The following is a 15,264-nucleotide window of genomic DNA, read 5'->3' on the forward strand; positions in this document are numbered from 1 at the left end:
ACATTTAATTGCGCATGTCAGAAGTTGCTATCAGATTTCCTGTATAATAATGGCAAGCGCTGTTCACTTCACCATCTAGGCTATTTGATGTCGTCTTACCCCATCCCCATTTTTAAAAATATCATTCATATCTAAAATTATTTTCTTTACAGGTAGTGGAGCCAGCAATTTCGGATTGAACTTCTTAACCTTCATCATCCTCTTTAATAACCTTATTCCAATCAGTCTATTAGTTACGCTGGAGGTTATTAAGTTTATCCAAGCATTTTTCATTAACTGGGTGAGTATGAGATTTCAGTTTATAATAAAGTCTGCAACTGAGAAAAGATAGATCTGTAATGCTGTAAGTTATACTTCCCATTAAGTGTCACACATATCAGACTTTACCAGCATGTTTTGCTATAAGTTAGAACGTATCGATTAATAATCTTTACTTTTGCTGAAGTCCTCTGACTTCCATTGGTGGCATTATGACATCATCTTGTTACTCTCCTGAAACTGACCTATTTTGATATTTGCACTCACTGAATTTGTTTTAGAGAATACAAAGAATAAAGAAAAGTACAGCACAGGAACAGGCCCTTCAGCCCTCCAAGCCCATGCCGACCATGATGCACGTCTAAACTAAAATCCTCTACACTTCCTGGGTCCGTATCCCTCTATTCCCATCCTATTCATGTATTTGTCAAGATGTCCCTTAAATGTCACTATCGTCCCTGCTTCCACCACCTCCTCCGACAGAGAGTTCCAGGCACCCAGTACACTTTGTGTAAAAAAACGTGCCTCGTACATCTCTAAACCTTGTCCCTTGCACCTTAAACCTATGTCCCCTAGTAATTGACCTCTCTTACCCTGGGAAAAAGCCTCTGACTTTCCACTCTGTCTATGCCCCTCATAAATAGACCTCTATCAGGTCGCCCCTCAACCTCCGTCATTCCAGTGAGAACAAACCGAGTTTATTCAAACACTCCTCATAGCTAATGCCCTCCATACCAGGCAACATCCTGGTAAGTCTGTTCTGCACCCTCTCTGAAGCCTCCACATCCTTCTGGTAGTGTGGCAACCAGAATTGAACACTATACTCCCAAGTGTGGCCTAACTAAGCTTCTATACAGCTGCAACATGACTTGCCAATTCTTATACTCAATGCCCTGGCCAATGAAGGCAAACATGCCGTATGCCTTCTTGACTACCTTCTCCACCTCTGTTGCCGCTTTCAGTGACCTGTGCACCTGGATCTCTCTGACTGTCAATACTCTTGAGGGTTCTACCATTTACTGTATATTCCCTACCTGCATTAGACCTTCCAAAATACATTGCCTCACATCTGTCCAGATTAAAATCTATCTGCCATCTCTCTGCCCAAGTCTCCAAACGATCTAAATCCTGATGTATCCTCTGACAGTCCTCATAGCCATCCGCTATTCCACCTACCTTTGTGTCGTCTGCAAAGTTACTAATTAGACCAGTTACATTTTCCTCCAGATCATTTATATATACTAAAAACAGCAAAGGTCCCAGCACTGATCCCTGCGGAACACCATTAGTCGCAGCCCTCCAATCAAAATAGCACCCTTCCATTGCTACTCTCTGCCTTCTATGACCTAGCCAGTTCTGTATCCATCTTGCCAGCTCATCCCTGATCCTGTGTAATTTTACCTTTTGTACCAGTCTACCTTGAGCGACCTTGTCAAAGGCCTTATTGAAGTCCATATAGACAACATCCACTGCCCTAACTGAATCAATCATCTTTGTGACCTCTTCGAAAAACTCTATCAAGTTAGTGAGACACGTCCACCCCTTCACAAAACCATGCTGCCTCTCCCTAATACATCCATTTGCTTCCAAATGGGAGTAGATCCTGTCTCGAAGAATTCTCTCCAGTAATTTCCCTACCACTGACGTAAGGCTCACCGGCCTGTAGTTCCCTGGATTATCCTTGCTACCCTTCTTAAACAAAGGAATAACATTGGCTATTCTCCAGTCCTCCGGGACATCACCTAAAGACAATGAGGATCCAAAGATTTGGATCCGCACTGGAACATGCCGGTCCTGAATTACTTTCAACTGATATTTCAAAGCCTTCCACATGTCAGATGTTGATTTACCCTCAAACATCCGCCCCCAATCTAGGTTCTTCAGTTCCCACCTAATATTGTTATAATTAGCCTTCCCCCCCCCCAATTTAGCACAGTCACCCTAGGACCACTTTTATCCTTGTCCACCAGCACTTTAAAACTTACTGAATTGTGGTCACTGTTCCCGAAATGCTCCCCTACTGAAACTTCTACCACCTGGTCGGGCTCATTCCCCAATACCAGGTCCAGTACAGCCCCTTCCCTAGTTGGATTATCTAAATTTTGTTTTAAGAAGCCCTCCTGGATGCTCCTGACAAGCTCTGCCCCTTCTAAGCCCCTTGCACTAAGTGAGTCCTAGTCAATATTGGGGAAGTTGAAGTGTCCCATCACAACAACCCTGTTGTTTTACTCCTTTCCAAAATCTGTCGACCTATCTGCTCCTCTATCTCCCGCTGGCTGTTGGGAGGCCTGTGGTAACCCCCAACATTGTGACTGCACCCTTCTTATTCCTGATCTCTACCCATATTCAATAATTATTTGTAATACTGGGTTTTTGCTGCAATGCAATATTTAAGTATTTTAAAATTTTTATTAGTTTCAAAATCAAAAATTGCACAACAGATTAGTTGTGGTAATTAATGGTCATGAATTTAACACCGAATGGAGTTCAAAAACTCTGAAGAAGGGTCTGCGTTGAACACTGAGAAAGACATGATGGTGGTGTTAAGCGTAAAATGTGGTGAGAGGCAATATTCCTCAACATCCACTTCTGGTTTGGATTGTTCATAGTTTCCTTAGATTTTGACAGGTATTATAAAAAGAATTCCTCTGCCCAATTTACAGACACTGCATAATAAATTAAAGAGCTTTGGAACATCCCTATGACATGAATGGCACTAGCTCACAGGGCTAATCGCTGGCTTTGAAAGCAGACCAAAGCAAGCCAGCAGCACGGTTCGATTCCCGTAACAACCTCCCCGAACAGGCGCCGGAATGTGGCGACTAGGGGCTTTTCACAGTAACTTCATTTGAAGCCTACTCGTGACAATAAGCGATTTTCACTATACAAGGTTCTGTACATTCTCCTTCTTTGGAAAAGTAGTTTAAAAAAGCATGAGCATTAATTGGCACCAGATAAATAGAACTTATTATCAGCAATCTATAAATGAGTGCACGTGATCAGAATTTAAACTACCTGTATTACTTTTTCCTACCAGGACATGGACATGTTATATGAACCAACAAACACTCCAGCCATGGCCAGAACATCTAATCTAAATGAAGAACTGGGACAGGTAACTAGTTCTTTACTTTAAAAGCTATTTTGTGCACTCCTGAAACTATCTAGCTATGCCTCATCCAATGCATACAGTTAAAACACAGTGAATTTCTTACCCCTTATTAACACTGATGACACCCAGCTCTACCTAACTATTGCAATTACTACTTCTCTGAGCGGAATCTGGGTTGTCGAACTGTTTGTCTAATATCCAATCCTGAATGGAGTGCAATCTCTTTAAATTAAATGTCGGGAATATTGAAGTTGTAGTCTTTGCCAGTCTTACTGCACTCCATGTCTCCTTGCACCTCCATTTTATTGCCACCAATTCCATCCTGGTCCCTGATCAGTATCTCGAGACTGAACCAGACTTTCACAACATTGGCAACCAATTTGACCCTGAGCTGTGCTTCCAACTCCATATCATCTCCAATATAAAGATGGCATAATTCCACCTCGATAGCACTACTTTTATGGGATTTGAATGTTGCTGGTAAGGCCAACATTTGATGCGTACCCGTAATTTTTCTTGAACTGAATAGCTTGTTGGGCCATTTCAGAGGATGGAAAAGAGTCAACTATATTGCGCTGAGTCTGGAGTCAATTTTAGGCCAGACCAGGTTCAGAATTACATATTTCCATTCCCAAAGGGCATTGGTGATCCAGATGTTTTTCAGATCCGTGGTCGGATTTGAACCATGTCCCTGGAGCATTAGCCTGGGCCTGTGAATTAACAGTCCAGTGACTTTGCCATGAGGCCACCATCCTCCCATACCTACTGTTTAATAGTCATCTATGCGTAGTCATCTTCAGGTTCGACTATTCCAATGCTACCATGGCTGACCTCTGAATTTTCCCCCTTTCATAAACCTGAGCTCAACCAAAATTCTGCTATCCACATTGTAAACCGAAGTGCTGCACACCCATCACTCTTGTGCTCGCTGATCTTCTTAATCCACTGGTGCCTTAGTTTAGAATTCTCATTGTTGTGTTCAAATCACTGTATGATGTAACCCCTCCCTTGTGTTATGGGCCAGGGTTTAGAGAACCCCAAAGTGTATCATAGAGTTCACCTGACCCACAAGCTTAATAGATTGTGGTATGGGGAGCACACAGCCCACTCTACAGGTGTGGTACAGCAGAAATGGAAAAGTATTTTTTAAAGCAAAACAATGTTTATTCTATGAACTCAAGTTAATGTTTTTTAAAACATACAGTGAACATCTTAGCAACTATTAATTCAAATGCAACCCCCAAAGAATACAACACTAAGTAATCTTTTAAGCTGTCCTTTTAACACCCAGAAGACTTACAAAATAAACACCTTTTAACAAAAGCACATCAGGTTAAACCTGAAAACATTTATAATTCTGAATTCACCAAATGATCAAGAGATAGCCTTTTGGTGGCAGAGAGGAGAGCAGTACACCTGTTTGGTCTGGCTTCAGCTCCAACACTGAAAATGAAATGAAAACACACCCTGCAGCCTGCTCAAAAACGGAAGTAAAAAGCTGACAGACAGCCCAGCTCCACCCACTCTCTGACATCACTGCAGTAGTAAACACCCATCTCTTAAAGGTACTCTCACTACAGATATTTATATAAACACCCATTTCTTAAAGTTACTCTCACATGACACTTGTTTGTAGTAATCTTCAACCCTTCAGGATCTTTGCAACCCTGAAACTTTAGTTTCTTACACATCCTCACTTCCTTTATCATAGAATTATAGAATCCTCACAATGCAGCAGGAGGCCATTCGGCTCATCGTGTCTACACTCTCTGTCTGAACGAGCACCCTACCAAGGTCTATCCCTGTAACCCCATAACCTCACCTAATGTTTGGGGCACTACAGGCAATTTAGCATGAAAAATCCACCTATCCTGCACATCCTTTGGACTGTAGGAGGAAACCAGAGCACCAGGAGGAAACTCGTGCAGAAAGGGGGAGAACGTGTAAACCCCACATAGACAGTCACCTGAGGCTGGAATTGAATCTGGGTCTCTGACACTGAGGTAGCAGTGCTAACCACTGTGCCAGCATGTCACTCTTGACGGATGTACCTTTAGCTGCTTAGGCCCTATGCTTTGGAATTCCCTTCCTAAACTTTTTTCCCTCTCCACCACTGCCTCCTCCTTTAAGACCTTTCTTAAACCTGGTTAAAGAAGTGGGTTTTATGGACACCCCACCTCATCTGCTGGATTCTCCACTGTCAGGATTCTCCGTTTTGCTGGCGGCGTGAGGCTGCCCACAATGGGAAACCCCATTGGCTGGCTGGCGAGACGGGGAATCCCGGGCGCCCGCCGTACCAGATGTCTGGTGCGGCGGGATGGAGAATCCCACCCAGTATCTTGTTCTGTGGATTGATGTCAATTTTTGTCCAATTAAGCTTGCATTAAGCATCTTGTTTAGCTTGGGGCTGGTTTAGTTCACTGGGCTAAATCGCTGGCTTTTAAAGCAGACCAAGCAGGCCAGCAGCACGGTTCGATTCCCGTACCAGCCTCCCCGGACAGGCGCCGGAATGTGGCGACTAGGGGCTTTTCACAGTAACTTAATTGAAGCCTACTCGTGACAATAAAGCGATTTTCATTTTTTTTCATTGTTATCTTTCTCTACCTTTAAGTAGCTATGCAAATGCAAGTTGTTGATATCAGACAGATGATGGTCAATAGTTGAGTTTCAACATTTTTAAAAAACGTTTGTTATAAAAATAATAACAATGCAATTGCGTGCATTGACTACTCCAAGGACCTGAACAATGCAACTATTCCAAAATCCATTTTGAAAACTATCTTAATGACTTCATAATTTCTGATCTATTGGGGTTTTCTCATTGATTAAATTAAGCCTGCATTCAGTTACTAACTATTAGCTTTTACTGTATTGGTAGCATAATTTAACTTCATCAATAAATCATCAAATCATATTTTAACAGGTGAAATATATATTCTCAGATAAGACTGGAACTTTAACATGTAATGTTATGGAGTTTAAGAAGTGTACTGTAGCAGGGATATCTTATGGGTAAGTGTCTTTATCTTTGTCCTGTAGATTTTCTAAGCAAACTGCAGTTATAAAGATTAAATCTGTGCCTTTACTGGAGCAGCGCGTGTTATTTCTGAAACCTCCGGGGATAGTGAGAAGAAAATAATTTCCAGCACAGAAAATTTACTAACTGCTTGATATCATTTATATTTTAGCAAGCAACTAAACTATAAACTTTCTTTCTCATCCTCCTTTCCTGCAACTCCCCTCCCATCCAGTCCTTTGACATTCTGTACAACAGCACTTCTGTAATAGCAGAAATTGAGTCAAGATTAGGATATGTTAAGGACAGAAGGGGGACTAATTTAAGTAGCCAAGATTTCTCATCTCACGACTCGTCCATAAACAATAATGTGTGACTTCTGATTTCCGCCCCCCCACCCCCACTTTTAAGTGGTGACATATTTTTCTCAACCCTTCAGTTTAGTGTAATCCAATCCTCTATTAATAATCCCACAGCAAATTCAAGATAAGGTGAAATAATGGGGTTGGTTCACTTCATGTGCACAACCTGCAGGTTTCACAATATTTATACGATAAAAGGGGGAAAATTGCACAGGGCAAGACAACGAAAGGTACAAGTTGTGGTTTCAGGTGAGTCTAGAGTCCAGTATTGAAGTCCAGTCGCGCATTCCTTCAGAGGATAACATGCTGACTGTTGCAGGGCGATTCATCTTTCAAGAAACAAGAAGTTTTATGATGGGAGAAGGCACATAGAGTTGAATTAGCCTTGAAGACGTAAATAGAGAAGTTCCAGTGTATAGTGTAGAAGCGGGACAGGCAATTGTAAACCTGAACACGGTGGACAGACAGGCTGCTTGCTGTGGAGTCTTGCTTCTCTTCTTAGGTCAGACAGTGACTGAAGATAAAATCCAAAAGCTGCATGAAGACAGGAATTCAGATAGCTGAAGTCTCAGTCATTTGATAGGAGTTTCAGGTTGAGCTATTTGGCTAATGAGGCCCCTGGCTGTGAAACCCTTTGTGTTTTGGAGCAGCTAACAGTGGGAGGCATTTGTACCACATTTGAGATTAGGAGTCACAAACAGTTATATTTGTCTTTGGCTGGCTGGGCAGACATCTCGTCTGCTAATCCAGAGTGTTGGCTTGGCTGAAATGTTCATATGATGCACGGAGTGCTACAGTCTAGTGAATGTGAGGTGTTAGCCGATATTCACTTTCAAACTGCTCAGAAACTTCCAGAAGACATCAGATGAACAGCTGGAGCCATTTAATCATCCCAGCAATTGTCCATTTTGAAAAACAAAAAAAAATTATAAAGTAGCCGGGTTGAACTTGGCTCCCATCTTCCCCCCCCCCCCCCCCCCCCCCCCATCACTTTATCCCCCCTGGCTGGTAACAGTCCAGCTCCGGCTGCACTGCCCTGCAGCTCGTTTCCCCTCTCCCTTACCTTGAACACACTCTTCTCTCTTCTTTTCACTTCTCTCTTTTCTCTCCTCTTCTCTCTTCTCTCTTCTCTCTTCTCTCTTCTCTCTTCTCCCTGGAACACTCCTTTTCCTCTGCACCTCTAACAGCCATATGGTGTCTAGGGTAGCTATCTTGAATACAGGGCTTCAATCATTGTTGGTTCTGATTAGTCTCTTTTCTGGATAGGGGTTGAGGTCTAACTTCTCTAGAAGTATCTGTAGCACCTCAGGAGGAACTATTGTATCTTAATTGTCCCCAACTTGGAGAGGCTAACTTTTGTTAGTTAGTACTTCGTTTTCCATATCCATCTTTGTAATAATTTACCGTGTTGTACTGATATGAGGGTAAAAGAGTTTGCTGCAGTACATGTGTTTGTCTTAAAATTTGTTCCAGCCACCAAGTTTCCCTCTTTTTGATTAATATTTACTCTTCTATCTGTAATTTGGCTCATATCTTAACTTGGACTCTTTCAAATTCAAGTCGGATCAATCCCAGATGTGGGCTCTCAACCCCCGTTGCATACAGGTAGTGAAAGGAGAAATCGGGGCTGTTTGGAGAACCTAATCACAATTTTTTAATGATAATGGAGATACACAGTCCCATCTGGCAAAATCTTCCTATGGGCGGAAAAAAACGGACCCCCATGTCACACAACTGAGCTCTACATCTCATAATACTCTCCTCTTGAAGCTGGACAGGAACATAAATTTCCCTTAAAACTAGTATGCTGATTGTAATGATTCCTATCGCATGGCTCACAGTTAAATCATACATAGAAAATCCAAGTCGAGTTGGTCCATTTTAAAGATGTGCATTCCAATTGTAATTGTTTATAGTGTCAGTCCCTGGCCTTGGGGGTGGTGGGGGGGTGTGAGGACAGAGTTCACATTGAGCAAATAATGCTTTCCTCATTTCTTTCTGACCTATACTAAAACTTAATATTTTGAAAGAGATTCACCTACATGTAATGTCTACATAATTATAAATAAGATTTTAAAATTCTGTTAGAGTAAATTTAGATGTAGATTATTGAACACATTCTCATGGACTTCCTCGTTTTTCTCTCCTTCTTGTAACTTTATAATTCTTTGTCCTCGTTCCTTTTTCCATTCTCACTATAGTCATTTTCCTGATCATGTGGATTTTAGCTACTCTGAAGATTGTAGGTAAGACTAGTTAGCTTTCTTTGCATTAATATGATTGTTAGGATATATAGTTATCAGTGCACAGCAATCCAGTCAAAGCATGTGGAAACCCTGGCTGACGTTCACTAAGCCTTCTCCACCTATCAGGTCAGCATCCATGAGCTGAACTATCAAGTGAATGAAACTATGTATATTCATTTCATGATTCATTGAATATTTCATGTAAATTCCTCTTGGTGTATTTGTGCCCTGTTCAAGTCACATCTAGGTTGGTTTCCTTTGTTCCTTTGTAGATTGTTGTGTGAAGTGTCTTCAGTGTCTGTCGAAGAGAATGGCCTCTGCTCATTCTCCAGACCTCATAGCCTTGCACTTTCCTCTTCAGTTGCATGTGGACGCCTCCAAATTCCATTAGCATCATCAGTCTCTTTCTCTTGGTCAACATGTCTCTAATCATCCTTCAATCACCTCCTTCAGCAAGTTCTCATGCCTTAGAATATGGCCAATCCAACCTTGTTTTTGTTTCTTGATAATTTCTTGATGATATTTACTGATGATCTTTCTTCCTCCTCCAACCCAAGAATCCCGTCATTGCCCATGGATTCTCTCCAACTGACCTGCTCCAACCTTCTCCAGAATCACATTTCTAATCTTTGGATGTCCACTTTACCTAAGGTCCACGTTTCAGCCCCATTCAAGAAGATGCTTCAAATCATTGTTTTGATGATTATTTTCTTAAGATCACTACTCGTTCTTATGCCAAGCAATTTTTCAATGTTTGGAGAATGTATTCTTTGCCATTCCGTTTTAACTCTGACCTTTTATGGCAGCAACAGCCTTCTGACAAAATGCTTCTTGGGTACTTAAGTTGTGATCCTGTCCCAGCTGTGGGCCATTTATCTTGGCCTCCTTTTCCAATATTCATGACTCGTTCTTTTTACCCTTTCATTCCATAAACTTTCACCATTTCATTCATTCTATCCGTTAATATCTGCAGACCTCGCTACGTACAACAATTGACCACCTACTTTTGACACCTTTCTGTAGTTCACCCCATGTTTCTTTTGCCATGACTTCTGCATAGATGTTAAAGAGCAATGGTGATGATAGACAGCCTTCTCTCACCCCAGACTGTTACACTGGGTTTAGTTTCACCAAATACTTTCCAGATTGTAGCAGTCTGTCCAATGTACTGAGCTGCAGTCACTCTTTTATCTATCATGGCAACTCTCGATCACCTCCAATACTTTTAACAACTTTTGCAACTCTACCTAGTAAAATACCTTTTCTTCCACATAGCAGCAATACACCTCTTGTTGTATTCTATGATTCTTTCACCTGATACTTTCATCACTGTCGCTGGCTCTCTTGTTCCGTAAACCTTCCTACAACTGATTTGATCATAGCCAATGTAAGAGCTTGCTTTCAATCTATTTATGAAGACTTGCCTTGGATGCGTGTGTAATCAGAATTGAAGGTGTGATGCTCCAGCCGCTGCTTTTCACATTACAATAAATAAAAGAATACTGATGCATACTGATAAAATAAAATAAGTTGGCTGAGGAGAGGTAAGTATGCCCAAAGAGGAATTAACACAGATGGAATGCTGCTTATAGAACCTGAGGAAGTGAAGAATAAACAGAAGAAGAAAGACATTTCCCAGGATGGTTTAGGAACTGACAATCTGAAGTATGGAATATTTAGGACTGTAAAAGCACTGAAGCCAGGACAAGCAGAAGAATGTGATGGAAACCCTACAGAAATGATAAAATGACTTGGAGAAGGCAACATGAGAAATTATTAAATTGTGTAAGGAGATGTACACGAAGGGAGAATGGACAAGACGTTTTGAGGAGCACAATGCTCCCACGGATGAAGAACACAAATATTGTGTGATGTGTGCTTGGTAATTATTACTCAACTGAGTTTTGTCTACTATTTTAAGATGGACATTAAAACATACAAGAAAAATGTACAATGCCAGCAGACGTGAGTGGTTGAATGATCTAGAGTGCCATAAGTCTTCTATATTTCTAAACTCTTCGTTAAAATATTGGGGCAGAGAAATTACTGACATATTAAGAATTCTGTAATTTGTTCACTTAAACTTAAGTTGTGTCTCAAAGTTCAAATGTATTTTCTGTGATTTTTGTTTCCAGGTTGCAAAAGTGTAACTTTCTGATAAGTTAATCATACTATTGTTGCTTCCAAGAAAGAACGATTCCTCCAAAGAGCATTGAAAAGCATTTTCCTGTCCTGAATCTATTACAGTAGGCCTTGTCTCAAACTGAACAAATATGAATCTCCTTTTACAAAACTTAAAATGAACCTTTGAATCACCTTTCCAGACCAATGCCCTATAAAGAGTCCATTTGACTTTATAGAACACAATGAGGAAATCACTGCAAATACTACTACTGATAATCGTATCGTAATGACTGTCACATCCATTGGGATAGAGAACAGGTTTTATGCTCTGTTACTATATCATGGAAGCTTGTGTTCCATTGGGCATAATGGTCATTAACATAAGTTGAGCAACGTAGGCCACATGACCTCTCGTGCCTGCTCCTCCATTAAGCAAGATTGGGCAGCACGGTGGCACAAGTGGATAGCACTGGTTTCACAGCGCCAGGGTCCCAGGTTAAATTCCCCATTGGGTTACTGTCTGTGTGGAGTCTGCATGTTCTCCCCGTGTCTGTGTGGGTTTCCTCCGGGTGCTCCAGTTTCCTCCCACAGTCCAAAGACATGCAGGTCAGGTGCATTGGCCATGATAAATTGCCTTTCATGACCAAAAGGTTAGATGGGGTTATTGGATTATGGGGATAGGGTGGAAGTGAGGGCTTAAGTCGGTCGGTGCAGACTTGATGGGCCGAATGGCCTCCTTCACAGTATGTTCTATGGCTGATGCTTGACCTAAACTCCACTCTGCTGTCCGATCCCCATATTTCTTGATTTCCAATCTTAGCCTTGGGTATACTCGATGACTGAGCATCTACGCTCTGGGGTAAAGAAATACAAAGCTTCACAGCCCTCTGAAGACATTACTTTACACCTCAGTCCAAAACAGCTAACCCCTTGTCCTGAGGCTATGCACCTTCATTCCGGATTCTCCAGCCAGAGAAAACCACCTCTGTAGAGCCCTCTCAAAATCTTACACGTTTTAGTGAGATTATCTAGCGTTCTAAACTCCAGACAATACAAATCCATTCTACTCGATCTCTCGTTCCAGGACAACCCTCCCATCACGGGTATCAATCTAGTTGATTGCACCCTTAAGGCAAATATATGTTCCCGTAAGTATGGTGGCCAAAACTGTACGCAGTACTTTAGCTGTAGTCCCACCAAAGCCTGCGCAATTGCAACAAGTCATCTTTCATCTTCTACCCCAACTCCCATAGAATAAAGGCCACATACATTTGTCTTCTAATTTCCTACTGTACTTGCATATTAACTTCCTGTGTTTCTTGTACAGATCTGTCCAAATCACTCAGAACAACATTTTATAATTTTTCTACATTTCAAAAATATTCTGTTTGTCTATTCTTCCTAACAAGATGATTAACCTTGCAGTTCCCATTTATACTCCATCTGCCACCTTCTTGCCTACTCACTTAGCCTATCTATACCTATTTGTAGACTGTCTTCCTCGCATTTGCTTATTTTCCCAACTATCGTTTTATTGTTAGCAAACTCTGATGCATTACAATCAGTCTCTTCATCTAAGTCATTTAATGTGGAGTGTAAATAGCTGAGACTCCAACACTGATCCTTGCAGTATCCTACATGTAACAGTCTGCCAACCCCAAAATGATGTGTTTATTCCTACTGTTTTCCATCATTTAGCCACTCCACTGTACATGATCACATAATACTTCAGCCACATAAGACCATACCTTGTGCAATAACCTTGTGTGCAAGCTTATTAAATGCCTTGTGGAAATGTAAATACTCTACATGTACACAGTGAGATGCACCCTTAAAATTTTAATAAATTGGTCAGATCTGACTTCCATTTCATTAGCAAGTTGATTTTGCCTAATCCTATTTTAATTTTCTAAGTAACCTGTTACCACTTTGTTTTCCCAATAACATCTGGCAAAAGTGGTCTGCAGTTCCCTATTTTATCTCTCGCCTTTCTTGAATACCAGAGTTACATTTATTACCTTCCAATCCATTTCAGAATCTGGATAATTTTAGAAAATCACAATCAATGCACCCAATATCTCGAAGCCACCTCTTTTAAAGCACCAGGTTGTCGGACATCATGTGCAGGGAATTTGTTGGCTTTCAGTCCCATTCATTTCTTGGACCTTTGGTTCACTCACATTTCTGGTATATGTTGTGTTTTGTTGTGAAGACAGATACAAAATTATTTTTAATATCTCGACCATTTCCTTGTTCCTTGCTATAATTTGTTCTGTGTCAGCCTCTTGGAGATCCGCGTTTACTTTTGCTACTCTCTTCCGTTTTATGTACTTGTAATAGATATATATTTTTTAAACTTCTGGCTATTTGGCTCTTGTGCTTTATCTTTTCCCTTTATCAATTTTTTGGTCATCCTTTAGAATCTAAAACTCTCCTAGTCCTCAGGCATATACTACTTTGGTAATATTATTTTAATCTAATATCATCCTTAAACTCCCCAGTTAGCAATGGATGAAATACTTTTACTGTGGAGTTTTGAAATCTAATTTCCAAAATATGTTCAATATGCTTTCTCCAAGCACGACGTTTAGATTTGTGTGCTCAGGAAGATGTATGTTAGCGCATCAAGCTGACCTTTCTATCCATCTCCATTTTTGGTATTACTGACTTGGGTCTAATCCAGATGGATCTGATGGGTTAAAATAAATGAATGAGAACTAGACTTGTTTCCTGTAGGTCTGCTCTTTCTCACCCTTGGCATGAAATTTATTCTTGAAGTGCATAAATTTTGATAATTTCTCCTAGTTCTCTGTACTTCGTATTAACTTGCTGTTGGAATTCTGCTTATATATTCATGGCCAAGCCTTCAGAGAACTGGCTGATTTAGGATTAAGATATTTCTGTTGGATTGAAAATTATGTTAAAAGATAGGTTGAGAAGTAATTCTGTGGAAAGGAGGAGAAACTCATACCTGACAGGAGATGACTTTTTCCAATACAAGTTTGCTGCCATCTGCATCGTGAGTGCTGCCAGTTAATTAAGAGTTTTTTGCATTTCAAGTGCAATAGACGAGAGGTTTTCGGCACTTCAGATGTAACATTGAACTGAATGTGGACAATGTCCCAATTTTAAAAAAAACATCTGTCATTAGCTGCACAAGAACATCAATTTTGTTTTTCAGACCTGTTTTCAGTCTAGATCTGCAGTAAAAAAAAAAAATATATCCTCCAACTTGGTTTATAGTTCATTACACAGTATTGATTTTCTTGAAAGTGAATTATAGGAGTCATTGGAACAGATATTCAGACAGTAAAATCTTCTTGCAGTAACATTTAGTGCTTTCTGGCAAATTATTTTGCATGTATAATACTGCTTTGTCAGGACATTGTGTCTTGCTATTCAAAGATTTTTATTGCGAAGAGTTTGTACCTTTTTAAATTTATAGATGATGAGAACCGATGAAACATACTCAATAGGTTTTTCATTTTATTTTATTCATTCCAGGAAAGGTGAATCATCAAATGGGGAGAGTGTATTCAAAGATCCTTTTCTCTTGGAAAATCTTCAAGGCAATCATGTAAGTAATGCATTATTGATTTTTTTTTTTTGCTTTTTTTTAAAATTAGCAACTTAAAGTCTGTAGTTTTATGTATGTTTGAACAAATTATGACGTGAATTTAATAAAAGAGCATAGTGATGGTTGGATATCCTGCTCCATGTCATTTATTATGAGAAGATCCTTTCATCCCTGAACAAAGATGAGCACCTACCCCATGAGTCTTGGTTGAAAGGGTGTTGTAAGGAACCTCTTGTAAAGCCTTGGTGGTTCATTGTTTTCCTTTTTATTTCTGTCCTTTTTGTCTTTTAACTTTTGTATCTGGATGATTACTGAAACACCCTGGTCCAAGGTGCTATGTGGTCTGGCCCAAGGAGACCCCCAAGGCAATGTGCCATTTGGCATGGTCCAGTAATGTCACATTTTGATGGACATGGCTAGAAGCCAATCAATTCTTTTGGAATCCTGGGAATTCTGTAGCTTTTGCTTTTGATTGGTAGAGAACTCCAGAAAATGCTGGAAGAAGAAGGAAGAAGGCACTCTATTTTGAATTCTGTTCTGTTTTGACTTGAGAGAGTGGGGGGCACCTA

The 15,264-nt window shown here is 40.5% G+C and overlaps 1 protein-coding gene across 4 annotated transcripts in view; it reads left to right on the forward strand.

Moving 5' to 3' along the window:
* Positions 1-15,264, forward strand: part of atp8a1 (ATPase phospholipid transporting 8A1) — a 433,224-nt gene that overhangs the window by 171,687 nt on the left and 246,273 nt on the right. For 3 of the 4 annotated variants that reach the window (XM_038791303.1, XM_038791307.1, XM_038791306.1), the window contains 5 exons: positions 153-280; positions 3,296-3,373; positions 6,294-6,382; positions 8,950-8,994; positions 14,623-14,695. In XM_038791303.1, the coding sequence (XP_038647231.1) occupies positions 153-280; positions 3,296-3,373; positions 6,294-6,382; positions 8,950-8,994; positions 14,623-14,695 (413 nt within the window). The remainder of the gene's footprint in view (positions 1-152; positions 281-3,295; positions 3,374-6,293; positions 6,383-8,949; positions 8,995-14,622; positions 14,696-15,264) is intronic. The other variant, XM_038791304.1, reaches the window with a different exon arrangement.

Source organism: Scyliorhinus canicula, chromosome 3 (assembly GCF_902713615.1).
Source record: "Scyliorhinus canicula chromosome 3, sScyCan1.1, whole genome shotgun sequence".
NCBI classification, from domain to species: Eukaryota; Metazoa; Chordata; class Chondrichthyes; order Carcharhiniformes; family Scyliorhinidae; genus Scyliorhinus; species Scyliorhinus canicula.